Raw genomic sequence first — 27,549 nt, forward strand, 5'->3', positions numbered from 1 at the left:
TTTACCAAATGACAGGCATATGATGTGCCATTTACAGTACTCTTGGTCCTACTAAATGTCAGGTATATGGTGTTCCTTTACAGTACTCCTGGTCCTACTAAATGTCAGGTATATGGTGTTCCTTTACAGTACTCTTGGTCCTACTAAATGTCAGGTATATGGTGTTTCTTTATAGTAATCTTAGTCATGCTAAATGTGGGTAAAATCTTTTGTCCATAAGGAATAAATTGTTTCTTTCAGTTTGCTGTGGGGTATCAAAGGCTGAGGGGAAAGAGATGCTTATTTCCATTTGGCTTGCACTGCACTGGAATGCCAATCAAGGTAAAACATGGCATTAATACTTTATCAATTATTTGTTTCATTGTTTGATAAATTTAATGATAGGATTTGTGTCAAACATGTGAAAACATGCCATTTTTCCATACTAAATGTAGTTATAGCGTTTGTGCCAAACACATGAACACATGACAGTTTTCCTTAATAAATGTAATTGCAGCATTTGTGCCAGTTTTCCTTACTATTAACAGAAGTTTGGAAATTCTTTCCCGTGGTGTGTTGCAAGTTGTCTTTGAATTGGATTTTGTTGCAAGGTTGTGAATAAGCTTATATCATTCTTCATCCTCAGCATGCAGTGTGTGAGCCTTATGGTAAGAAAATATCCAGTCCATGGTGTTATGCAAAAGTATCAAGAAGCTTTTAAGTCTTGTACTGAGCAGTATGATGTCTTTACCCTTCACCCAAAGATGACATCAATTGCTACCATGGTGGGGAACATCATGCTGGTTTCCAGCCTCCTTCACAGTTAGATATATATGATGCCAACTGCAACAATTAAATCAGTTGAATTGATGCAACAAGGATCTACAGAATTGCCATCCTCTAATCTATCCCTGATGCTGTAAGTGCTGCACATATGTTGACTAATACTGATAGGAATGATGCAGCCGCCAAGTTTGGGACAGTTTTTCCTGTATGTTTGTCACCATGGTTAATTTGGAGGTTATGATCTCTATTTAGGCAGACCAGTGTACATAAGTACTCCCATTACACGGCCTTCAGTCCTGTAAGTGGGGGCACATTTGGTTTTTATCAGACCTTTGTGATTCATCTCACCATGACACTCCATCCAGCAAGCTGTACCTGCTGCCCACTGAGTGGCAGTCTTTCACTTTAGTGATGAGCCATGCCGCATACCAGTCTTTGGTGATGTGATGTGGTATATGGAACCATAGGGTATCAGTCTATTTCACTGCATCTTCTGCACGAACAGTACCAGAACTGGTTATCATCTGACCACCTAGCTGGCAATAAAACCAACCAACCAGATGGCTATCAATCATATCTACCACTCTGGTGGCCTAAGTGGTTAGAGAATCCACCTCAGATACTGGAGGTTGCAGGTTTGAACTGCCATCATGTCATACCAAAGACTTGTAAGAATGGTACTAGCAGCTACCTTGCTTGGTGCTCAGCATTAAGAGGTTAGTGTTAGGACTGGTATGCCTGGTGTCAGGAAAATGTGACTGAGTGGAACATGATGCTACATGTCTGGCATGATGCCCCAGTGTTAGACATCACTATAAACTGCTACACTGCAAACATTATAACAGTATGACTGAAAAATTATTAAAGCTACATTAAATCCCCAAATCACACATCAATCATATATCTACAGCCATCCATACTGTCAAAACTTGTCTGGCCAACTCAGCAAGTCATTTATTTATGGCTTATCCTTTGGAGAGATGCCATGATGAAGTTTGCAACACTCAATTCCAATTATGGATTTGCCTATCTCTCCTACAGACTTTGTACCATAAAATAAGTACAGAAATTGAGGTTAGAACTGCAAACTGATTAAGATATCACCTCTCAGATGGGACATGTCCTGTGTCAGTGAACTACTCAAGATAGTAATAGACATGTCCTGGGTCAGTTAAGATAGCACCTCTCCGATGGGACATGTCCTGGGTCAATGAACTACTCAAGCTAGTAATAGACATGTCCTGGGTCAATGAACTACTCAAGCTAGTAATAGACATGTCCTGGGTCAATGAACTACTCAAGCTAGTAATTTAATATGTCCTGGGTGATTGAACTACTCAAGCTAGTAACAGACATGTCCTGGGTCAACAAACTACTAAAGATAACAATACACATGTCCTGGGAGATTGAAATACTCAAGTTAGTAATAGACATGTCCTGGGTCAATTAACTACTCAAGCTAGTAATAGACATGTCCTGGGTCAATGAACTATTCAAGTTAGTAATAGACATGTCCTGGGTCAATTAACTACTCAAGCTAGTAATAGACATGTACTGGGTCAATGAACTATTCAAGCTAGTAATAGACATGTCCTGGGTCAAAAAAATACTCAACATAGTAATAGACATGTCCTGGGTCAATGAACTACTAATATAGTAATCGACATGTCCTGGGTCAATGAACTACTCAAGATAGTAATAGGCATGTCCTGGGTCAATGAACTACTCAAGATAGTCATAGGCAAACCCAGAAAATCCTGGCAAAACTGACCCTGCTCATTCAAACAGCCATGGTCACATGTATTTCATCCCATCAAGACTAGCTCCTCCTTCATGCCTGGCTCTCTCAAGGATTCTTCTTCATAAAAAGTAATTTCAGCTTTGAATTGTGGAGAGAATCTAACTAGCTACAAGGCCTTCCATTTTTTAGGTGTACAAGGGAAAGTGGTGCACGTTCAGAGACTGGTGAAAAGTTAACAGCATGGTCTCTTTGGGTGTTTCATTCACTCTGGCTGTTCAAGAAGAAAAGTTAAACCCAGGTACTATGAAAGGCTACTGCTACATGATTTCTGACACCTTCAGGCATCATGACAGAATAGATATTGGTCAAATATTTGTCAGACATGCTAGCCAAATTTGACTTTAGCAGACCAGAATCCCTCACCCTGTTTCCTAAATGGAACCTCTTGTTTGTTTTGACATGACTCAGTTCAGATCAGTTTAAGGCAAAACTACACTGAATGTACTATCATACAAGACATGCTTTCTGATCACCTTCACTTTGGTATGCAGGTTGAATGAGTCAAATACAATTTCAATGGACTGTTTCTAATTAGATGGTCCCAATGACTCTGCCAGGCATTGTAGCCGAAAATAGGCTGCAGTCAGCAGGCAGTCAGTGTGGCTACTGCCTAGATGACTACTAGACCCACTTGACATCAGCACAACCTCCTCACTGGCATTAGTTCAGTGGTTTCACTGAATTTATCTGGAAAATGTTTTGGTAAAAAGACTTCATTCATTTTCTTCTTAGCCTTGTATGATTGTCGTGGATCACATGATTGTCAGATGTGTTACTTTCAAGTTAGGAGAGCAGGCTCCTCCTTCACATAGGGAATCCAGACATTGTTCATTCGAGGGTGCCCATGGTAAAGCTAGAAGGCTCAGCATTCCCTCCTCCTATAACCAATTATCTTCATATTCATGTGATTGGAGAATGTATTTGAAGGAGAAAGTTTATTTTATAATAAGTAATGTTTATCTGACAATACTTACCCAGGGGTGGACAGATTGGTTGTTCAAGCACCTTTGACTACGGGGCCCAGAGTGGCCAAGTGGTCTAAAGCGCTCTCAGTTACGGATCACTGCCATCTCACCTCTGTCTGCGTGGGTTCGGGTCTCAGATTCGGCTAATGTGGGTATGTGAGAAAGCTTGACAGTAGCTTCTCATGGGTCAGTGGTTCTTTCTGGGATTTTCCTGGGTTCTTCCTCCACCCTTAATACTGGCCACCATGTATAGCCTATCGTGTGCTGAAAAATGGCGTTAAACCCTACAACAACAACAACAACGTTTGACTACTGAATTTTGTTTTTGAACTACTTAACTTTAAGTTTATAAAGCTCATGGAACTACTGGCCACATTTGATGGGTGTTTTAATATTATTTTTTATTGGGCTTTTAGTTTAAAAAAATCTGAAGTGTTTTACAAACTGCCAGTTTTGGACTGTACTATTTATGACATGGATGTGGTGATGAATAATTTGATGATATAATACTTATTTCATTCTGAGGATCCCTGCGTGATTTCAAAGGCATATAGTTAGGCTTTCTCTGTAAACGGAATGCCAATGACCACTCTTTAACTGGACAGCTAGGTAAGGTGACATCTTTTAATTATGACAACCTAAATGTGCACATAAGGAAACATGAGAGTGTTCTTAACGTATTGTTTAAATGTTGTTTAAAATTTATTTGACTAATAGTTAGATATATATCAGTGTTATCTCTCATTTGTTGACTTAATATGACAGATGTTTAAGTTTTGTTGACAGTTTATGTAAACACTTTTTTTTTACACACATAACATGTATTTTATGACATTGTATTATGTACCATTTACTTTGGAATGTGGTAATTCAGACTGGTGGTGGGGGGTCCTAAAAGGAAATCAAGGAAAAAAATTCATGGGTAGTCTAATATTTTGTACTAAAAAGCAGAAAGGCCAGTGAGACTATAAAAGGTGGGAATCATAAGGCCAGTGAGACCATAAAAGGTGGGAATCATAAGACCAGTGAGACTATAAAAGGTGGGAATCATAAGACCAGTGAGATTAGATTATAAAAGGTGGGAATCATAAGACCAGTGAGATTATAAAAGGTGGAAATCATAAGACCAGTGAGACTATAAAAGGTGGGAATCATAAGACCAGTGAGATTATAAAAGGTGGGAATCATAAGACCAATGAGATTATAAAAGGTGGGAATCATAAGACCAGTGAGATTATAAAAGGTGGGAATCATAAGGCCAATGAGACTATTAAAGGTGGGAATCATAAGACCAGTGAGACTATAAAAGGTGGGAATCATAAGACCAATGAGACTATAAAAGGTGGGAATCATAAGGCCAGTGAGACTATAAAAGGTGGGAATCATAAGATCTATGGGACTATAAAAGGTGGGAATCATAAGGCCAGTGAGACTATATAAGGTGGGAATCATAAAGCCAATGAGACTATTAAAGGTGGGAATCAAAAAGCCAAAGAGACTATTAAAGGTGGGAATCATAAGGCCAGTGAGACTATAAAAGGTGGGAATCATAAGGACAATGAGACTATTAAAGGTGGGAATCATAAAGCCAATGAGACTATTAAAGGTGGGAATCATAAGGCCAGTGAGACTATAAAAGGTGGGAATCATAAGATCAGTGAGACTATTAAAGGTGGGAATCATAAGGCCAGTGAGACTATTAAAGGTGGGAATCATAAGGCCAGTGAGACTATAAAAGGTGGGAATCATAAGGCCAGTGAGACTATTAAAGGTGGGAATCATAAGGCCAGTGAGACTATTACAGGTGGGAATCATAAGGCCAGTGAGACTATAAAAGGTGGGAATCATAAGGCCAGTGAGAATATAAAAGGTGGGAATCATAAGGCCAGTGAGAATATAAAAGGTGGGAATCATAAGGACAATGAGACTATTAAAGGTGGGAATCATAAAGCCAATGAGACTATTAAAGGTGGGAATCATAAAGCCAATGAGACTATTAAAGGTGGGAATCATAAGGTCAGTGAGACTATAAAAGGTGGGAATCATAAGGCCAGTGAGACTATAAAAGGTGGGAATCATAAGGTCAGTGAGACTATAAAAGGTGGGAATCATAAAGCCAATGAGACTATTAAAGGTGGGAATCATAAGGCCAGTGAGACTATTAAAGGTGGGAATCATAAAGCCAATGAGACTATTAAAGGTGGGAATCATAAAGCCAATGAGACTATTACAGGTGGGAATCATAAGGCCAGTGAGACTATAAAAGGTGGGAATCATAAGGCCAGTGAGAATATAAAAGGTGGGAATCATAAGGCCAGTGAGAATATAAAAGGTGAGAATCATAAGGACAATGAGACTATTAAAAGTGGGAATCATAAAGCCAATGAGACTATTAAAGGTGGGAATCATAAAGCCAATGAGACTATTAAAGGTGGGAATCATAAGGTCAGTGAGACTATAAAAGGTGGGAATCATAAGGCCAGTGAGACTATAAAAGGTGGGAATCATAAGATCAGTGAGACTATTAAAGGTGGGAATCATAAAGCCAATGAGACTATTAAAGGTGGGAATCATAAGGCCAGTGAGACTATTAAAGGTGGGAATCATAAAGCCAATGAGACTATTAAAGGTGGGAATCATAAAGCCAATGAGACTATTACAGGTGGGAATCATAAGGCCAGTGAGACTATAAAAGGTGGGAATCATAAGGCCAGTGAGAATATAAAAGGTGGGAATCATAAGGACAATGAGACTATTAAAAGTGGGAATCATAAAGCCAATGAGACTATTAAAGGTGGGAATCATAAAGCCAATGAGACTATTAAAGGTGGGAATCATAAGGCCAGTGAGACTATAAAAGGTGGGAATCATAAGGCCAGTGAGACTATAAAAGGTGGGAATCATAAGGCCAGTGAGACTATAAAAGGTGGGAATCATAAGATCTATGGGACTATAAAAGGTGGGAATCATAAGGCCAGTGAGAATATAAAAGGTGGGAATCCTAAGGACAATGAGACTATTAAAAGTGGGAATCATAAAGCCAATGAGACTATTAAAGGTGGGAATCATAAAGCCAATGAGACTATTAAAGGTGGGAATCATAAGGCCAGTGAGACTATAAAAGGTGGGAATCATAAGGCCAGTGAGACTATAAAAGGTGGGAATCATAAGGCTAGTGAGACTATAAAAGGTGGGAATCATAAGATCAGTGAGACTATAAAAGGTGGGAATCATAAGGCCAGTGAGACTATTAAAGGTGGGAATCATAAGGCCAGTGAGACTATTAAAGGTGGGAATCATAAAGCCAATGAGACTATTAAAGGTGGGAATCATAAAGCCAATGAGACTATTACAGGTGGGAATCATAAGGCCAGTGAGACTATAAAAGGTGGGAATCATAAGGCCAGTGAGAATATAAAAGGTGGGAATCATAAGGCCAGTGAGAATATAAAAGGTGGGAATCATAAGGACAATGAGACTATTAAAGGTGGGAATCATAAAGCCAATGAGACTATTAAAGGTGGGAATCATAAAGCCAATGAGACTATTAAAGGTGGGAATCATAAGGTCAGTGAGACTATAAAAGGTGGGAATCATAAGGCCAGTGAGACTATAAAAGGTGGGAATCATAAGATCAGTGAGACTATTAAAGGTGGGAATCATAAAGCCAATGAGACTATTAAAGGTGGGAATCATAAGGCCAGTGAGACTATTAAAGGTGGGAATCATAAAGCCAATGAGACTATTAAAGGTGGGAATCATAAAGCCAATGAGACTATTACAGGTGGGAATCATAAGGCCAGTGAGACTATAAAAGGTGGGAATCATAAGGCCAGTGAGAATATAAAAGGTGGGAATCATAAGGCTAGTGAGACTATAAAAGGTGGGAATCAAAAGATCAGTGAGACTATAAAAGGTGGGAATCATAAGGCCAGTGAGACTATAAAAGCAGCTTTATCACAGTATTGTTTTGCATTTACAGATGTTTTGTAATTTTCTACATATTTTGATGGTGATACAAAACTTTATTTTTCAAGGCCTGTGCAGACAAGCTGCTGTTTGAAATGAATGACTTCGGATTTCCCCCAGAATTTCCACCGGAGGAAGAAGAAGAAAAGAAGGAGACAGAAAAAGAAGTGGTCATCAAAGACAAAGCAAAGGGAAAAAAGGTAGATGGACCATTTACTTCTCTCTCACTGTAATGGTTGTACATAAACAAGTCTCAAACATTGTCTTAAATTGATTTTAGTCCTGCATGACTAGTAATGTGATTAAACTTTTGACTTGCCCTTCTTACCCACCCACCATTTTTCATGACAGGTGGATGAGTAGCTTGTCCTCCATACCAACCTACCACTTGTCAGGACAAGTAGATGAGTAGCTTGTCCTCCATACCAACCTACCACTTGTCAGGACAAGTAGATGAGTAGCTTGTCCTCCATACCAACCTACCACTTGTCAGGACAAGTGGATGAGTAGCATGTCCTCCATACCAACCTACCACTTGTCAGGACAAGTAGATGAGTAGCATGTCCTCCATACCAACCTACCACTTGTCAGGACAAGTGGATGAGTAGCTTGTCCTCCATACCAACCTACCACTTGTCAGGACAAGTGGATGAGTAGCTTGTCCTCCATACCAACCTACCACTTGTCAGGACAAGTGGATGAGTAGCTTGTCCTCCATACCAACCTACCACTTGTCAGGACAAGTAGATGTGTAGCTTGTCCTCCATACCAACCTACCACTTGTCAGGACAAGTAGATGAGTAGCTTGTCCTCCATACCAACCTACCACTTGTCAGGACAAGTAGATGAGTAGCTTGTCCTCCATACCAACCTACCACTTGTCAGGACAAGTGGATGAGTAGCTTGTCCTCCATACCAACCTACCACTTGTCAGGACAAGTGGATGAGACTTTTCAAGCCATGCCGAGTAAGATGTTCTAAGAGTAGCATTGTCAGTTATTATAACTATAGTACGGTCATTTCTTTGTCCCAAACTGTTGTTAACCAAATTTTGTTGTTGTAAAATTCATTCATTGTCCCCAAAAGCATTTACTGTGCATACAAATTCATCATTAGTCCAAATTAGCCAAACTTTTGACTCTTAGTTTTGAGCTCTTATTTAGATGCAGATACATTAAAAAAATGTCACCAGATGTTCATTGACCAATTCAGAAACACACGAATTTTGTTAAAGAAGTGGTTGCCCTTGAACCATTTGTTGCTGTGACTCATGGGCTTTGCAGATCAATTTGCCCATCTGTGTTTGTGATCACATTTTAGCCCAAAATATGATGGTTTTCATCAGAATGGAAAAGCAAAGTTTCCTAGCAAATTATTTTCCTTTTATATATATATTTAGCTTACCTGGCCAAAGTTACTGGTAGTTCACCTGGACAGTTAGCTCACCTAGCCAAAAGACCATACAAGTTTTTGTAAATTTCCTGCATTTCATCAGCAGTTACTATTTTGAAACATCCCAGAAACTACTGGACCTATTTTCTGTGAACTGAGCATTCTGACATGAAAGACTTTAAAATTTGTACTCATTATGCTGATTCAAAACATGAGTCATTACAAGAAAATATAATTCTAGAATACAGGATTCATAAATTTCAATAAATTATATAATTAGCAAAATAAAACACTTCAGAGATTACATTTTTATCGGTAATTTTAAGATGAAGTAATTATATCAAAATAATATATTGTTACAGCTCTATAACTTAGTAACAGAAAAGAAAGAAAACCAACAAATTTTGTGAAAATCAACAAATAATTTATTTCCCTAGAATATGAAGTGAAAACTTAAAATGAATGTATAGTATTTTGAGTTAAATCCCATGTAGTCCTAAACGTTTTATCACAAGTCCTGAGTCAAACTACGGTCTTATTTAACCACAGATTGAAAGCTCTCAACATTTATTGTTGGTTGGATGATGGTCGTGATCTATTTCTCAAATAAAATCTTGAAAGTGCAAAAAAAAACGCTTGTTGCTCTTGTAAATAACTTTTAACTTCTTCAAGCATTTAGCCAATTCTGTCCACAAAATTAGTTTTATAAAGATTTTCCAACCAATATTATCGTTAAAAAATGAAACAATTTAAAGACACATTTTAGGGTCATTGTGTGCAAAGTAAACTAATGTAAAAGCAGCTTTTTGTACTTAAATATTTGGTGTTCAGCCTCATTGCATGAAGGATATCCACTAAAATTTGTATTTTAGTGTGAATCAGTGTCTGGATAATGAAAGTTGTATTGTACCTCAAAAGTATTTATTGATATATTGCCAGAATAATGTGAGTTGTAATTTACCTTGGAAATATGTAGGAATACATCACTGGGGTATAAAATATTTATGGTATTTTATAATCCTTATCACCATTGACATCCTTTATGTTGATGATTATCATTTCAGTCAAAGCTAAAGGCCAAGACTGGGGGCTTGAAGTATCAGTGGCAGATCATGGCATCCCTGGGATTGAGTGATGACGAAATCAAAAAGTTTGCTGACCCCAACTACTGGCTGTATTATTTCCCACCTCTTTGTAAAGAAGACCTGAAGAGCATGGGAGTTAAGGTACTGATTTTCACCTTATTTTTAGTAATAAACAAGTAAAGAATTGTTCATTACATACATGCCAACTAGTATGCTTTATTTCACCAAATTGCATTTTTGGTTCAATAAAAAATAAAAGTTATATAAAGTTGTTTTTGTTATTTTTATTATTATTTCTATTAAATTCCACTCATACAAATGTGAAAATATTCTTAAAAAGATGACTGCTGCATAAGAATAGCATAATAGTACATTCCTTATTTGCTATTTATAGCAACTGTATATGACCCATTTCCAAGAAAAGTGACTGGTTTCTTGAAATTCGAACTTTGCCACACAAATTCATTATATTGATAAGCTAGTTTGTTAGAGGCTAGTCTTTACTGAAAATGGTGCATATGTTTAGCGAAACAATTGATGGTGCAAGTTGTGGATGTTATATGATGGAAAATATTAGAGCAGAGGAATCTTTTCAAACATCAACACATGTCACATTGGCCTTGGAAATTTTTATTCACAAATATTTGGATGCAAATTTGTTATCTGAGACACTGAAAATCACTTACACTTGAGTACTCCATATGCATGGAGTGCTGGGCAGCAAATTCAAAGGCATGCCAGGCCTGTTTCAGCTACCTGCTGAGTGGGAAAAATTGATCATTTTAGCTGTGCTGATATTTACAAAGACAGAATTCAGTGGCTGAAAGACCCCCAGATGTGTACATTGTCATTATGAGAATACATCAAAAGAAAATCACACAATAGATTGGCAGCAAATTCAAAGATTTAAATTAGCTGCTGAATAGTGGGAAAATGTGCTGATTTTACTGAATTCAGAGGCAGAAAGACCCAAACATGTACATGTGGTCATTATTAGAGTACATCAAATGAACAACTTTAGCTTTCATTATTTTGTTTTTATGTTGCCAAATAAGTAGGGCATGTGACCTCAATATCAAGAAACATCAAGGCTTGGACAAAATGGCATTTGCAAATTTGGATACAAGTATTTTTTGGGGTCAAACAGCAATTTGACAAAGATTGTAATGATATTCTGAAGAGTGCTAAAGTTGCTAGAATGGATGGGACAGTAGTATAAGAAAGTGTGTGCTGCCTAGCTTAGTGTTTGGAATAAGACCTTTCAAATGAACTAATAAGAGTTATATGTAAAGATGTGGAAAATTAAACTCATGGCATCCACTGGTTTCCCTCAACTGGACATTTAGTTACTTCATGTATGCCCAATGTGCTTCTGGGAGGGGAATGCATCTCTAACTCAAGAGCACGTCTCAGTGACTTCCATTTCACATTTAACAGGCTAAAGTTTATTCCATTTAGACAACAACTCAATAGGTCCTTAGGACATTGTGTGCATACTGTAATATCATGCTCATAAACTTGTAGAGGGGATATATCTTAAAGAGCACATAAAAAAATTAGGTCACTTTGACCCATATTTCATGCTTTACTGACTTGAATTCAATCTTATTCACTGTTCATGCCAGAATCATCAAGCTAGATGATTGTGTGCATGTTTATTAGTACCACACCTTTGCAGCAAATGGAGGTCACTGTGACCTACATTTCACATTTTACTGGCCTATGTTATGTAAAGCAAATTTCATAAAAGATTACAAACATTCTTAGGTTAGGAAGGGGCCAAAATCACTTTGGTCAGAAGTTTTTTTTCTACACAATAATGTTTACATTGGCCACTTGAGACCAAGCTAGAAATTAGCTATATAATTTTCTATCACATTCTGGTATTTATTTGACATAGGTTGATTGGAGAAGAACTTTCATCACAACAGATGTCAATCCATATTATGATTCCTTTGTAAGGTGGCAGTTCTGGAAACTGAAGGAGAAAAACAAGGTGCAATTTGGAAAAAGGTAGGGATTTTCAGTTTTACATCATTTAGATCCTCAGTTTAAGTTACTATCCTGCAAGTATATCCTACATGCCAACCATTACACATTTGGTTTGATCACTGAATTACATCATACACATAACTCTTTATGGATTATGCTTTTCTGTTATATTAAACAATATAATAAAAATAAAGTGATAAATAGTTGTGTTTGTCATTTATATTATCATCTTTTTTATCTGCTCATCATAAAAAGGTAAGAATATTCTAAAATGAAAGACTGCTGCATAAGAATAGTATAAAGCTAATTTGTCTCTCATAGATCTATATGTACTTTACTAATTTTCTATTTATAGCAACTGTATATGATCCATTTCCAAGAAAACAGACAGGTTTTTTAATTTGAAACTTTGCCTCACGGATTCATCACCATCTTGATAATCAAGATTGTTAGCAGACCAGTCTGTACTTTTAAAGAAAATGGCACCAGATATTAAATGAAACAGGCTTTATGGTTTGATGTCGAGTATACGAGTCTTTTTATATGTAAAACAGCACTCGGACTGAGCACTTCGTCATTCCCATTGTAGAATTGGTCGACTTCACTTGGCATAAATTAAACATGTAGACTAGTTAGTGTTGAATATTAATAATTTTTAAGTATATTTTGTGTTTGTATTATAGTTCTAATCCTCATGGATTTTTGCCTTGTATTTTGACTTGCAGATCCAGGTTAGTACTTAAAATAAATGTAGATTTTTCAAATAGAGTACTGTAATTATGGCATGTAATATATTAGCTATGATGATGTAGCCTCAACAGAGTAGGGTTACTAATAACAGTACATGTACTAGATTACATTTTTTATTATCAGATTATGCTCTTTTGCCACTTAGCAACAGTTACACTTGTACCTATGGGGTTGGCATATGTGCAATATAGGTATGGTTATTCGCAGATGGAGGTGACAGAAACAAGTCAATATAATGTCTTTCTGTGTATATTTGGTTATCTGTTTGTAGAATGTAATGAAGGATAAGTCAGTATTGGCGAATGTTGCAAAGGTGAAATGAAGAAGTGAAATAAAGTTTATATTAAACATTTATACAGTACTATAATTACCAGTATGTCACAGATGTAAATAAAAGGAAGAAAAGACTAAAGTGAACAGAGTCTACATTTTGTAGAATAACTTGATTTAACTGGTATGATTTACTTGCTCTAAATTATTGTATTTTTGAGTGAATGAGAACATAATTGTTCAGTATATGGACCTTGAGACAGGGACTTTACGGCATTTCATATTTTTTATCAGGTACACAATCTTCTCTCCGAAAGATGGACAGCCATGTATGGACCATGATAGAAGCACAGGAGAGGTATGGTCGTGTTTTCAATTACTTCTAAAGATGGGAAATATTTGATTATTTAATTTTTTGGAAAACTGAAATATTTACATAGTTGAAGTACCAAGCAAACCGAGCCATGAAAGCAGTTATAGACTTAAATGATACTTCTGGAAGTCTGCTTAATCATATTTCTACTGTGTGTAAATGTCATTTCAAAGAAAAATTTGGCAAGGAGTATTCTGTCACCAGTTATGCATAATATATTAGATGCCAGAGTATTTTCAAATTAATTAGCACTGGTTAAAGAATACTGATTTTTCAGTTACATCAAAAATTAACACTGGTTTCACACAAAACCCAGACCTACTAAAGCAACATGTCTAGATCATATTAAACAGGCCCTCAGAAATAAAAATTTCAACCAGTATGGATAGAATCACTCAAGCAAGAAGGCCCTTCACTTTATAAGTATACAAAGGCAATATGAACTTTATACACAGTGGAGTACACAGGAACACATTCTACTACTATAAGCATCTATACCAGAAGTAGCCAAGTTCCTCCTCTGGCACATTGACAAAATAAAGTTAGCATCAATCAAAGGTTACTGCTTCACAATCCACAAAGGATATTGGACAAACCAAGGACTTGTCCTACCATTTCTTCAGCTTAGATTATATATGGCCAAATATATTGGCTCTGTGCCCAAAGTGGAACCTACCATGGGTACTAACAAAACACCATTTGAACTTCTTTTATGGGCATCTCTCGCTCATCTTTCATACAAGACCTACTTCCTTATCACATTAATAGGGGCAGAAAAATTAGCAAAATACATGCCTTGTCAGGGGACCCAAATTACATAAGTTGTGCCAAGATGGGTCCATTTCACTTATGCCAGTTTCCTCTTTCATTGCCAAGAACAGGCATCTGCCTATGAATAACCAGACGTTTGTGCTGATATTGTGGTCTACTTTGGTCCACTCAAGGCTACCTACAGGATCCAGTATGAGCTTTGAAGTGATGTCTTAAAATGACCAAGCTGTTGTGCCAAAGGGAGATCATGTCTTTTTATAACTCTCAAATGGGCACAGGACAATCTATCCACACAGACCCATTCATCGTGAATTAAGTGGATTATTTGGCTCATGAAGTTAGAGCAGTTGCCTAAAACATCACCTTTGACTGGAACTGTTCTGTAACTGATACTATCCATGCCGTTGGAGATCTGAGTCGACGTTCTCCAGGTTTCACCTCAGAAATCCTTCATGCCAAAAATCCCAACTCAGTCTGGTGTGCCCTTTAGCTGTGTCGTAACAGGTCACATTTCCATGTCATTTGAGAGCTTCATAAGTCATAGCTTCATGATTTCATCTGGATTTGCTGTCAGGTTACCTAGAATCAGTCTCACATACCATAGAGGACCAGAGATGGCATTTCTGGGGGTAAGGGGTTGTTTATGTTCGTATAATATTATGATTGGGTAATGTATTTAAAGAATAAACTCATTTTTTCTTGTAAAATATGTTTCTTCACAAATACTTAATCAATTACAGTCCTACCCATTTATGTCGACATCCTCAGGCCTGAGGAAATATTGTCGACATAGGCGGATGTCCAGATGGTGGGGGGGCAGGTCTGAAGAAAAAATATACAAGTTAAATTCATCAGTAAAGGGTGACCTGTCATCAATGAGTAGCATTTACACTTTGAGAAAACAAATAATGGAAATTTTGAGTACATGAAGACAAAACCAGTGTGAAATACACTTGTATATTGACAAATTACGTTTTGGTTACCTTTATGTAATAAAATCCACACAAAAATATTGCATCGGTCACATCCTGATATGAAAAACATTCACTACAATATTCAATGTCGGTATCAGCACATGGTTGCATAGTTGTTATTTACATGATTCAAGTACATGTACTTAAATTGTCCTAGATTTTGGTCAGTCTGTTCCCATCTTATTGAGACTACCAAAGGGATGGGGCTATTCACAGGGAAATGAAACGTGTCAACAAGTTGGTTTAAATAGTACATGTATTTAGTTACAGAAGTCATCGTGAAAAGTACATAAAAGCAAATGAGATATACAGCTGATATGATCAATGAAGGTATAATATTGTATACATTGACACATGCTAAATAAAGTTTAAAAGGAAACTGTCACAGCACAATACACTTGTTTTAATCACCGATCACTTTGGAAAATGCAAGACTCGATCAGATTTCATTGCTTTTATTTAAGTCACCACAAGAGGCCAACTTTATAGAACCAAACAAAAGCATTTTTTTTTTCTCTGATCGCGAAATTGAAGCCTGTTGGCAAGATCAACTAATTGTTGAACAAAGTATGGGTTGAAACTGGCAGCTTGTCGACATAAATGATTAGAAAATAAAGGATTTGTTCAAGCTGGGACCAATGGCTTCTGTCGACATGTATGTTTATTATTTATCTCGACATCAACATAAGCATGATAATTTTGGTAGTAATAGCAGACCAAGGGACAGGGACTTTGCTTTTTGTTGAAATAGGCGCTTGTCGACATAAGTGATGTTGATGCAAGTGGGTAGGACTGTACACATAGAGCCTCCTGGCAGTTACATCCATAGAGATCATACCTTATGCTCCAATAGTAACTGAGATATTAATGGGTTTTGCAACCAATCCCTATATTTAAGGGATATCACTATGTCCGACTGACACCTTGGTGGGCAGATAAACTTTTAGCTCTTTCTAGTTTAAAGTTTTATCTGGGAGGGCAAGGTAGTAGTAGTTCGAAGGTATTATGCAAGTCGGTAAGCATTTGCAAAGAAACATTTTACTAGAAAAGTAGTTTCCTTCAGTTAGTGAAATATCTGACATTTTGTTTTCGGTTTATATTGTGTTGTTGTAGTTGCATTCACAATTATTTTTTTGTAAATGGATCAAAACAATATCGCACAGGTTTGGCTCATTAGGTCTGAGTTATTTGTAAAGAAAGGTAAATTTGGAGTTATTTGTAAAGAAAGGTAAATTTCTTGAGAGTTGTAAGTGTAATTTTTGCTAATATAAGTGGCAAAAAACCATGATCTGAGCATAAAAGTGTAATCTATATGTTACTAGTACTAATATTAGTAACCCTACTTTTTTTGAGGCTACAAAATTGTAACTAATATATTAAATGCCATAATTACAGTACACTATGAAAAATCTACATTTAATTTTAGTACTAAGCTGGGTCTTCAAGTCAAAATAAAATCAAAAACTGGCAAAATCCATGTGGATTAGAACCAGAATACAAACACAAAACATACTTAAGGTTAAATAAAGAATCTGACTTAGCTAGCAATACCAGACAGAATTTTCCAGCAATATCATGTGATATAAGGTACAGGAGAAGACAAAAAATGTATGCAACAATTCAGTGTCTACATTTCAGGGTGTTGGACCACAAGAGTATACATTGATTAAATTGAGGGTCTTGAAACCATTCCCAACCAGTCTCAAGTAAGTAAACAAAAGAAATACAGCAGAAATTAATCAAACTGCATTAGTGCCAAAAATAACAGCATGTGTGTGTTTGCTAACAGTATGGAATACAATAGAGTAGGAAGGTCAGTACTAATTATTTTGTATTACTTGCTTTAAATCCACCTTGTGCTAATTCATGTCACATTTTCCAATCTAAAGTTACTGGTTCATAGGGGGTATGGTTAGTCCTATTGTTTTTTTTCATTTTGTAGTTTGCATACCTAATAAATCATTATAGACTGGGAGTTCGAGCGTTCTAACCCGAGCCGAGTCATACCAAAGACTTAATAAAAATGGTAATAACATCTACCTCGCTTGGCACTTGACATTAGGAGGCTAGTGTTAGGACTGGTTGGCCTGGTGTCAGGATAATGTGACTGGATGAGACATGATGCCACATGTCGGCAGCATGATGCCTCAGTGCTAGACATCACTATAAACTGCCACACTGCAGACATTGTAGTGATATGACTAAACATTGTCAAAACAATGTTAAAAATCTAAATTACACACGCACACACAAATCATTATAAAGTCAGGGCCATTAAAATAGTTTAGATCAGTTTCCAGAACCCCATTTTTTTATTGTTGGCTTATTGTATGTTCTATCTAAAAACCAATTCATCATGTCATTCATGAACGGTTTTATATGATGGTTGGAGACATTTTGTTAATCGCCCTGTGAAAACAAACTTGTTGCTCAATATAACGTTAAATTATTAATTTTATAATCAGTTATTTTTTCTGATAAAAAGAAGAAAAGAATTGAAACATTTATTTCAGATTGCATATAGTGAGTGGGATACTTTTTTATGATCCTGTTCAATCGTATTAGCCATCATAAACCGTAATAGCCATCATAAACCGTATTAGCCATCATAAACCGTAATAGCCATCATAAACCATATTAGCCATCATGATACAATCCTGTTTATTCATGCTATATTAGTCGGACTGTTGATCATCAGTACTTAGAATAGTTTGATCATAAATTTATAGTGTATCAAAATGACAGACAATCCTGTATTCAATCTTGGTAGCTCGTTTAGTAGTGTTGTCTGACTCATAATCCATGGGTGGCAGGTTTGATACCCATCCAAGGAAGTCCCATGTCAGTCTGGGATAAGCACTTTAGCTCCTCTGCATGATGTAGACTTGCTGTCAATTCAAGTATTTCTTTTTTTAGATACATTTCCCAAACTGAATACATTATAAGTACATCACTACCTTGCAAATCCAGAACTAGCAGTCCGAATAATTAGGCTATAAAACATCAAACAATTTTTGTTCTCAGCATTTTCAAACAAAAGCATTGGACACATTATCCTCAGTTCCATCTGTCCATCAGCCTGCCATACTTTGTGATTGGGAATGAAACTTGGTATACTTTTAAATCATCAAAAGAAGTTTTGTCACATACCACACTGGGAAAGGGGGTTGTCTCTTGTAGATCAAGGTCAGAGGTCAGCATTTTTAAGTTGTTCATCACCCTTCTATAAATAATTTCTTTGAGATCAAGAAATGAAATTTGTTATAAATTACCATCATCACTAAAATGTGTCTCGCGTACCAATTATAGGTTCTGTCTGCATCATCAGGGTTACATCTCTATATTTTTAGTATGCCATCACACTTTCCCTTTCACTCTGCAATGTTGAAGTATTCTGAGATTAAAGAATGAAATGTGATAAACGGCCACTAGAAGGTGTGTCACATACCAATTGGGGTCCTACCTTTAGGGTCAAGGTCAAGGCCAAGGCTCAATATTTGAAGTTTTCCATCACACTTGTACTCCATAACTTGAAGATTAATGATTAAACTTTGTATACTTCTATGTATATCACTGAAAGCTGTACCATGCACTCCAGTATGGTGCCCATCTTCAAGATCAGGGTCACAGCTCCTTTTTAACAGTCATTTTGAAGATATAAGGAAATTGGCCTCCAAAATGGCACACCTCTCAGAGGCCCTACCAACTAGATCCCCATTGTACATTTACTAAGAAAATGCAGTGATACATGAAAGATTTCTCTGAGGCACACCAAATGGTGCAACCCTACTCTGAACCATTTCTCCCATTTCAGTGTTCACTTTCCAAGAGACCCTTGAGGAGATAAGGACCTCTTTCAAACCCTGTTTTACTGCCAGTCAACCATTCCACAGAAAAGGATGCAAAGTTCATGACACCCCTTTCTAACATTCCAGTGGATTCAGAAAAGCTTTTGCACAAAATAGGACACAATAACCTGTGATGATTTTATTAGCTGCTTTTATTGTAAAACAAATCATAAGAATGAAATCCACTGTTAGCTTGGAAGGGCTTGATTTGTGAGGTAATGGGTGTATATTCCCTGTGTATTATGTTTGGGTAGGATTAAATATTTGCTCATATGATTCTTTTATTAGGAGGGGGAATGACTTTGCATGAAGAATCACAGTTCTAAAGCCAGAAGTTTTTACTTCATAATAATCCTGTAACGTAGAATATCACAAAAGTCCTTGAAAATTTCATGTAATCCAACAGAATTATTTAAATGTTCGAGTCCTTGAATAAATTCATGTAACCCAATCGGTATTGTCTGCTTAAATTAAATGTTTTCCACTCTGCATATTCCAACAAACAATTATACATAAATCATCCTCTCTTACAAAGCTAGCATAAACTGTAGAATAATTGCTTTTAATTCTCTTGTATTGTCTTGATATGCACACCAAATCAACAAAATCTGAATCACTAAAAGATCTTCAAACAATTTAAATCATTATATTATGAAATAACTCAAGTTATAATTTGACCTTCTCATTTTATCGGGTCATTTGGCAATTAGGGCATACATGATGCCTCCACTGGACAAATGTGTTCTAGTTTCATGTGACATTTTCATGAGCTCCATTCAAATTAAATGCATGGAGTACTTGACTGAAATAGTTGTTGACTTGACCTAGACAATCAACCTTAATTCTTGAATGAGAATTTTACATGTGTTGTACATGTACTTTACTATAGTACCAACCAGCCACTGAATTATAGAATTTGAAATATTTATTAGATATTATTTCGGAGTTTGCTCATCTATGTTTTTTTAATTTATTGAAACTTGACAATGTTATTTCAAATTATAGACCCTTGGAGAATAGGGATGTCTTTTTGGTTGCTGCAACTTTGCGTCCAGAGACAATGTATGGCCAGACAAACTGCTGGATTCACCCTGATATAAAGTATGTAGCCTGTGAGCTGGCCAGTGGGGAGGTGTTTGTGTCCACACGCAGAGCAGCCCGCAACATGTGTTACCAGGGCTTTACAAAGGAGGATGGCAAAATGAATGTGTTAATGGAGTTGGTTGGACAGGTGAGTGATAGGTTTCTATCCATGTTTAGTGGAAGGTAAGATGTCAGTGTTAATGGAGTTGATTGGACATGTGATTGATAGGTTTTGATTAGGAAGGCAAGATGTAGCTGTTGATAGAATTGGTTGGGCAGGTGATTGATAGGCCTTTGTTTCTCTGTGTAGAGGAAGGCTAATGTTAAGGGTATAGATATTATTGGACAAACATGCCTTGGTAGAAAATCTAACATTCTGATCATGTTGGTGTCCATATGTATGACCATGTATACATACATCTATCTGGCCACTTGTTTCTATAAATAGAGAAAACTCTAATGTTATGGTGTAGGTATCATTTATCAAGCCTGCTTTGGTGGAAATTCAGCATAGCAATCAGTTTGGTGTCCTTTGCATGTCTATCTATACATCTACTTGTATACATAGACAGACCTTAGAATGTTAATGTTTAGGGTATAGCTATTATTTGTATGCAAATACACACCTTGGAAGGTTAATGAAACCGATGAGGACTGGTTCATTGCAATCATCTGGGGGGATGGCTCTGCAGTCCCAATTTTGACTTGCATAGTTGATGACAGATGGAACGTTTATGTCCGTTGTAGTTACAGGGATGGATGCTCTCCTGTGATGATGCTCCTGTGCTGCCTCCATCTGGCTCTGGCATTAATTTTCTAGGTCATTTGATGTTTTACTGATGAGGGCATGCCAGCTGATTCAGTCCTGTGCTGTTATTTCTAGGTCAGATGGCGTGAGACTGGTCCACTTCAGGCAGTCTTTCAGGGTGTCTTTGTTGCACTTCGTGGTCAGCTGTTGTTTCTTTTGCTTTTTGCCCAAAGAAGATCTGTTTCAGCAAGCGGGTTCCATCCAGTATGATAACATGACCTGACGTGCAAAGTTGGGCCTTGTGCAGTGTTGCCTCTATAGTTATTGCCTTGGCTTTATATCTGATTTTGAGGTTGGCAACCTTATCTTGCCATCAGATCCCAATGATAGGGCATAGAACCTACATATGGAATTTCTCCAGTTGCTTAAAGTGCCTGCAGTGTACAGTCGAGGTCTTTGAGCCATAGAGCAGGTGATGACCATTGCTTTATACGCCATCAATTTGATGGATAGGGTATCATTGTTATGGTCGACTAATCTGAGTGACTGACTTTCTTTACTGATCCTTGACAGTGTGGTTGAAGAGCAAGGTAAATAAGAGATTGGAGAGGACTGATACAATGGCACAGTCCAGTTTTATCCTGTTCGAGATCCAAAATGATTCAGATGGGTTGTGATTGGAGAGAACCTTTCCTTTTACACCATCACGGAACTGACTGATGATCTAGATAAATTTGTGTGGGCAACCATACCTTGCAGATATAGACTACGTGGCCTCTCTATTCACTGTATGGAAGGCCTTGGTGAGGTTGATGAAGATGAAGTATCGGTCCAAGTTTTGTTCATTGCACATCTCCTGGACCTGCCAAATGGTGAAGATCATGTCCACCAAACTGTGTCCTAGCCATAAATCACACCAGGCTTCAGGTATGTTATCTTCTGATACAGCAGTTAGTTGGTTCATGATGACTTGTGCAAAGATCTTGTGTGTTGGGGAGGAAGGAAATACTTTCATTTAACACAGTCAGCTTTGCTACATTTGTTCTTAAAATGAGGGAAATAATCAAGGCATCATGGATGTCTTCAGACCTCATTTTTTGTTCCCAAATGGTCTGGCATATATGATAGAAAACTTTGATTGGTCTGTGTCCTGCTGCTTTATAAACATCCACCGGGATTCCATCCTTTCCCAGAGCCCTGTCCAAGTTCATCTAGCAGGTGACTTTTTTGATTTCATCATTTAAAAGTGGTAGATCGAGCTCCTCCTGAACTTTCTGTTAGGGGATATGTTCAAGGGCACTGGGGTTCACAGAGGATGATATGTTTAGCACACCACTGAAGTACTGAGCCTAGAAATTTTCCAGCTGTTCCTGGTCTTTGACTAGCATTGATCCATCTGCAGAGATCAAAGCAGTGGATCTTATTCTTGAAAGGCCATAAACACTTTTCAATGAACTGAAGAACTGTTTAGAGATGTGAGTAATTCTTGTCTTTCCATTGTGGGCTTGCTCCTTTAGGTGTTTTAACTTGTCTGATAATTTTGCCATTTCACATTTCCTATCCGTGATGAACTGAATGTTATGCTCATTGTTTTCTTCAAGCCAGTCCTAATGCACGCATGTCTTCAGTCCAAGAATGTCTTTTGCTGTTTCTGTGACAGTGTTCGTAAATTGGATCCACTTTTCAGAGCTGACATAAGCCTGTGGTGCTTTGACCTTGAGATTCTCAAGTGCTGTTTTTAAATCAGTTTTGATGGTACACATAATTCTGTCTCGATGTATTAAATGGTGCCATGGTGGTCTTTGAATACTTGTGCTGAGTGGGAGCAATGCTTAGGTTAAGAATCGATCTGACCAGTCTGTGCTCAGTCCAATGCTCACCATCTTGCATAACATGCATGATTCTGATGTCTTGCAGGTCCCTCTCTCTGCCAGTAACTTAGTCTATCAGGTGTGTTTGGACCTTGAATGCATCCAGGTTGTTTTGTAATTGTCAGCTTGGTAAACTCCCTTCCAGTCTCTGTTAGCTTTCCTAACAATGGCAATTAAGTCACCCATAATAATCAGTTTGTCATTGGTGGGTGTAGACTTAATAAGGTGATCTAAGTCCTCACAAAATTGACCTTTTCCATCTTCTGGGCTAGAGAGGGTTAGAGTGTATGCATTAATGATTGTCACATGATGTGACTTGTTCAGAGTGAAGTGCAGCTTCATGAGGTGCCCATTGACACCAGCTTGGAGGGTGTGGATGCCCTTCATCAAACTAGTTCCAATAGCAAACCCCACTCTGTGCAGCCTTTTCTCAGATCCATCTATTCCCTTCCAGAAAAAATTGTATCCTCATCTGGCTGGCCAGATGCTGTAGGGCACTTCTATAGCCTCCTCCCTCATGTGAGGGTGGGCATTGCTATCCTAAAGAAACTGCCCAGTCACCCTGGATGCTGCCACATGCCTCCACTGTGCATGAGTATGAAGATGAGTACAATGAAACATCATGGCTGGAGACCTCATTGGCTGCAGTGTATGGCCATGATGTCTTTGTGCCTTGTCATGCCCTGCACTCTCCACAAAATCTTTTGCAGAGCCATTAGGTCTTCTTCATCTGCCCAGTCTGCCGAAATTATCTTCGCATGTCCCAAACTTACCAAGACTTTAAGACCCATTGGCTACTCTCACTGATTTAGCCTGACTGTCGAAGTGGTGTTCTGGTATATTGCTGTTGTTTCACACACACTGCTTCTTTGACCCACTTGTCGAGAGCTTGATGTCAGGTTGGGACCTGAGCAGGAGAACTAATCTGAGGAGCATGTTAAGTTCCCTTTTCAGAGATACTACCTCTTCTGATATGCATATTATAAACACATTAAATATATGAATGTGTAATATATATATGCATTGTATTCATGCTTGAAAGTGTGTTGAGCTGTAGAGCTATATATGCAGTGTATTTTGGCAATACGTCTTCACAAGAACACTCAACATTGTAATTAATTGATAAGAATACCTAGATTACAGTAATTACAAATAGGTAAAAGTAATGAACCCACTGCCACTTAAAAGTAAATGTTTGATAGTTTATAAAACTTTACTACAAAATGACCGTCCAAAACATTTCTAAGTTATTTTGAAACAGCCCCTATAACATGCACATGAGAACACATTTACATGTGTCTTCACACCATAATGTTCATCATTGAAACCAGTGGCCACCAATGAGTAACTTCAACTTTACCACTGCATGTAGAGGGTGTTGATTTTAATTAAATGTGAATCTTTTGGACTGTCATTTTTTGTTGACATTTTTGAATGTTTTAAAATGAAATTGCTTTTTCTAGTGGCTGTTGATTAACTATTTATCCCCATTAGTAATTTCAATGATGTATTCTGAAGCATTAACTGAATCGGCCAAGCATCCCATGTAGGTGCATCAACATATAGAAATGACAATTGTCTTAAAATGACCACCCATGTTCTAGCTTCTGTACAACAATTCCAAGATAGGTTTGGAAATGTATGGTTTTAACATCTGTCTACATACAAATAATAACATCATGTATTGCTTGGATGTTATTTGCTTTGCTGTTTTTATTTTTTTATTTTCACAAAAATGAGTACATACAAAAACAACCTTGACCTTACAGCCCTTTCATATTCCATATTATGGCATTTTCCTGCATGTTTCTTTTTTCTTTTTTTTTTCATTTTTAGGCAAAATCTTTTATCACATAATATTTAGATTTTGCTTTATACAAATAGTATGTTGTCCTTAATTTACATACTTAATGAATTAAGAAAACAGTTTGTTGAAGATATACTTCCAAGGCACTGTGATGCATGAAGAATATAATATAAAACAGCAGCTAAAATCGTATACATTTTGAAAGCGCTTTCATAAATTGTATTCTTCTTCAAATTTTTTTATAATTTGCATAACATTGTAAATGTTTAGTTTCGAAATGCAAGTTTTCATCATTATATAGTAATGTGTGAAATTCAAGCAGTGATATCTTGATGTGGAAGAGAGTTAATGATCAGTCAACTATTACAACATGTGTGTGCAGAGTGTGTTTTGCTGGCACAATTGATATGAACTGTTCAACACTCCTAATGCCACAATTGATATGTTCACCACTCCTAATACCACAATTGATATGAACTGTTCACCACTCCTAATGCTACAATTGATATGAACTGTTCACCACTCCTAATGCCACAATTGATATGAACTGTTCACCACTCCTAATGCCACAGTTGATATGAACTGTTCACCACTCCTAATGCCACAATTGATATGAACTGTTCACCACTCCTAATGCCACAATTGATATGAACTGTTCACCACTCCTAATGCCACAATTGATATGAACTGTTCACCACTCCTAATGCCACAATTGATATGAACTGTTCACCACTCCTAATGCCACAATTGATATGAACTGTTCACCACTCCTAATGCCACAGTTGATATGCCACAATTGATATGAACTGTTCACCACTCCTAATGCCACAATTGATATGAACTGTTCACCACTCCTAATGCCACAGTTGATATGAACTGTTCACCACTCCTAATGCCACAGTTGATATGAACTATTCACCACTCCTAATGCCACAATTGATATGAACTGTTCACCACTCCTAATGCCACAATTGATATGAACTGTTCACCACTCCTAATGCCACAATTGATATGAACTGTTCACCACTCCTAATGCCACAATTGATATGAACTGTTCAACACTCCTAATGCCACAGTTGATATGAACTGTTCACCACTCCTAATGCCACAGTTGATATGAACTGTTCACCACTCCTAATGCCACAGTTGATATGAACTGTTCACCACTCCTAATGCCACAATTGATATGAACTGTTCACCACTCCTAATGCCACAATTGATATGAACTGTTCACCACACCTAATGCCACAATTGATATGAACTGTTCACCACTCCTAATGCCACAATTGATATGAACTGTTCAACACTCCTAATGCCACAGTTGATATGAACTGTTCAACACTCCTAATGCTACAATTGATATGAACTGTTCAACACTCCTAATGCCACATGCAATACATTTCACCTGGTGCTATAACTACTTGGTTGGGTTGAGCGGGCACAAAATGTAATTGGCAAATTAATTTTTGATTTTCTAATAGAAAAAGGAGACGTTTACATTTTTTTTTTCAACTTGGTTACTTACTTTGCCTGTTAACGTGACCCCGTGCAGCTGTCGATAAAAAATTCTACTGACTTTGACATGCTTGGATTGCATTAGAAATAACCAGAAGACTTCTTCTACATGCATCCAGTCTTTAAGAGTTAAAACGTGCAACAAAGTGGGATTCTATATCAGTTACATACGTATCTGCTATTCCATATGATTTTTGCCTAACTATATTACAACACACCTACAGTGAAGGGACTGCTCCAGTGGTCAGAACATCTGCTTCAAATGTGGGAGGTCACAAGTTCAAACCCCAGCTGATTCACACCAAAGACTTTTAAAAATGGTAATCACTGCTGCCTCGCTTGGCACTCATCATTAAGAGTGTTAGGACTGGTCAGCCTGGAGTCAGGATAATGTGTTTGGGTGCCACATCTCTGTGGCATGATGCCTCAGTGCTAGACATTACTGCAACTGCCACACTGCAGACATCGTAGCGATATGACTCAAATTGTTGAAAATACTCTAAACACAGAGACCTACAGTTAAAGCCTAGCTCTTTCATATGGTTTTCTTAACAGTATTACAACAGTGAAGGCATGGCTATTTCATATGGTTGCCTTAGCATTATTACAACTGGGAAGGCATGGCTATTTCATATGGTTTTCTTATGGTTGCCTTAGCATTATTACAACACACTACAGTGAAGGCATGGCTATTCCACATGATTGCCTTAACATTATTACAACTGTGAAGGCATGGCTATTTCATATGGTTTTCTTATGGTTACCTTAGCATTATTACCACACTACAGTGAAGGCATGGCTATTCCACATTATTGCCTTAACAGTATTACAGCAAACCAGCAGTGAAAGCCTTGCTATTCCACATCAGTAGTGAAGGCCTGGCATTGTAATTATTATAGCCATTTTAAATGTAATTGCCATAACAAAATTATTACTTTATAAAGCTGAATAAGTATATTAAACTATTACTTGATAAAGCAGACTTGATTGACCTTGATTATGTATCTGAGACTATTGTCTTGATATTAAAGGTCACCCTTTGAGGTTTCTTAATGTGAAATCAAATTGAATGTTTCTTAGTTGCTTAAACAAGATTTGCCTTAGCATGCAAGTTACATTCTTTGTATAAAATTGTAGCTTGCAGGATTTTTAATCCCATCATGTCTTAAGGAATGGGATTCATTTTCCATGTAGTTTGTATTACTACTACTACTACTAATAATAATAATAATGAGGACTTTGTATTGTGCCTAATCTTTAGAAGCTCTAAGCGCTTTACAACTTAGACAACACCTATAACATAAAAAACGTATAATGATATGATTACAAAAACAAACACAATGAAATTAGAAAACAAAAAAAACATGCTGAAAATATTTAAGGTGGGAAACATTATTAGGTCTTTAAGTTTGTTCTTGCAGTCGATATAATAATAATAACAAACAGTATGCTCTTACTATAATTAGTAACAAATTACGGAGTATGAATCCAATGTACATGGGTAGAGTCATCAATATATATTTGCTATGCACATCTGTTTTTATCTTTTTATTTCCCTCACCCTGATACA

The 27,549-nt window shown here is 37.1% G+C and overlaps 1 protein-coding gene across 2 annotated transcripts in view; it reads left to right on the top strand.

The window, feature by feature from the left end:
* LOC149796264 (leucine--tRNA ligase, cytoplasmic-like) overlaps positions 1-27,549 on the top strand; it is a 119,920-nt gene that overhangs the window by 10,645 nt on the left and 81,726 nt on the right. For both annotated transcript variants that reach the window (XM_089960901.1, XM_089960902.1), the window contains exons 4-10: positions 241-321; positions 7,569-7,700; positions 9,957-10,118; positions 11,878-11,990; positions 13,284-13,347; positions 16,746-16,813; positions 19,961-20,186. In XM_089960901.1, the coding sequence (XP_089817027.1) occupies positions 241-321; positions 7,569-7,700; positions 9,957-10,118; positions 11,878-11,990; positions 13,284-13,347; positions 16,746-16,813; positions 19,961-20,186 (846 nt within the window). The remainder of the gene's footprint in view (positions 1-240; positions 322-7,568; positions 7,701-9,956; positions 10,119-11,877; positions 11,991-13,283; positions 13,348-16,745; positions 16,814-19,960; positions 20,187-27,549) is intronic.

The sequence above is a fragment of the Sinohyriopsis cumingii genome, chromosome 6, assembly GCF_028554795.1.
Source record: "Sinohyriopsis cumingii isolate HCF-2022 chromosome 6, ASM2855479v2, whole genome shotgun sequence".
In the NCBI taxonomy this organism is placed as follows: Eukaryota; Metazoa; Mollusca; class Bivalvia; order Unionida; family Unionidae; genus Sinohyriopsis; species Sinohyriopsis cumingii.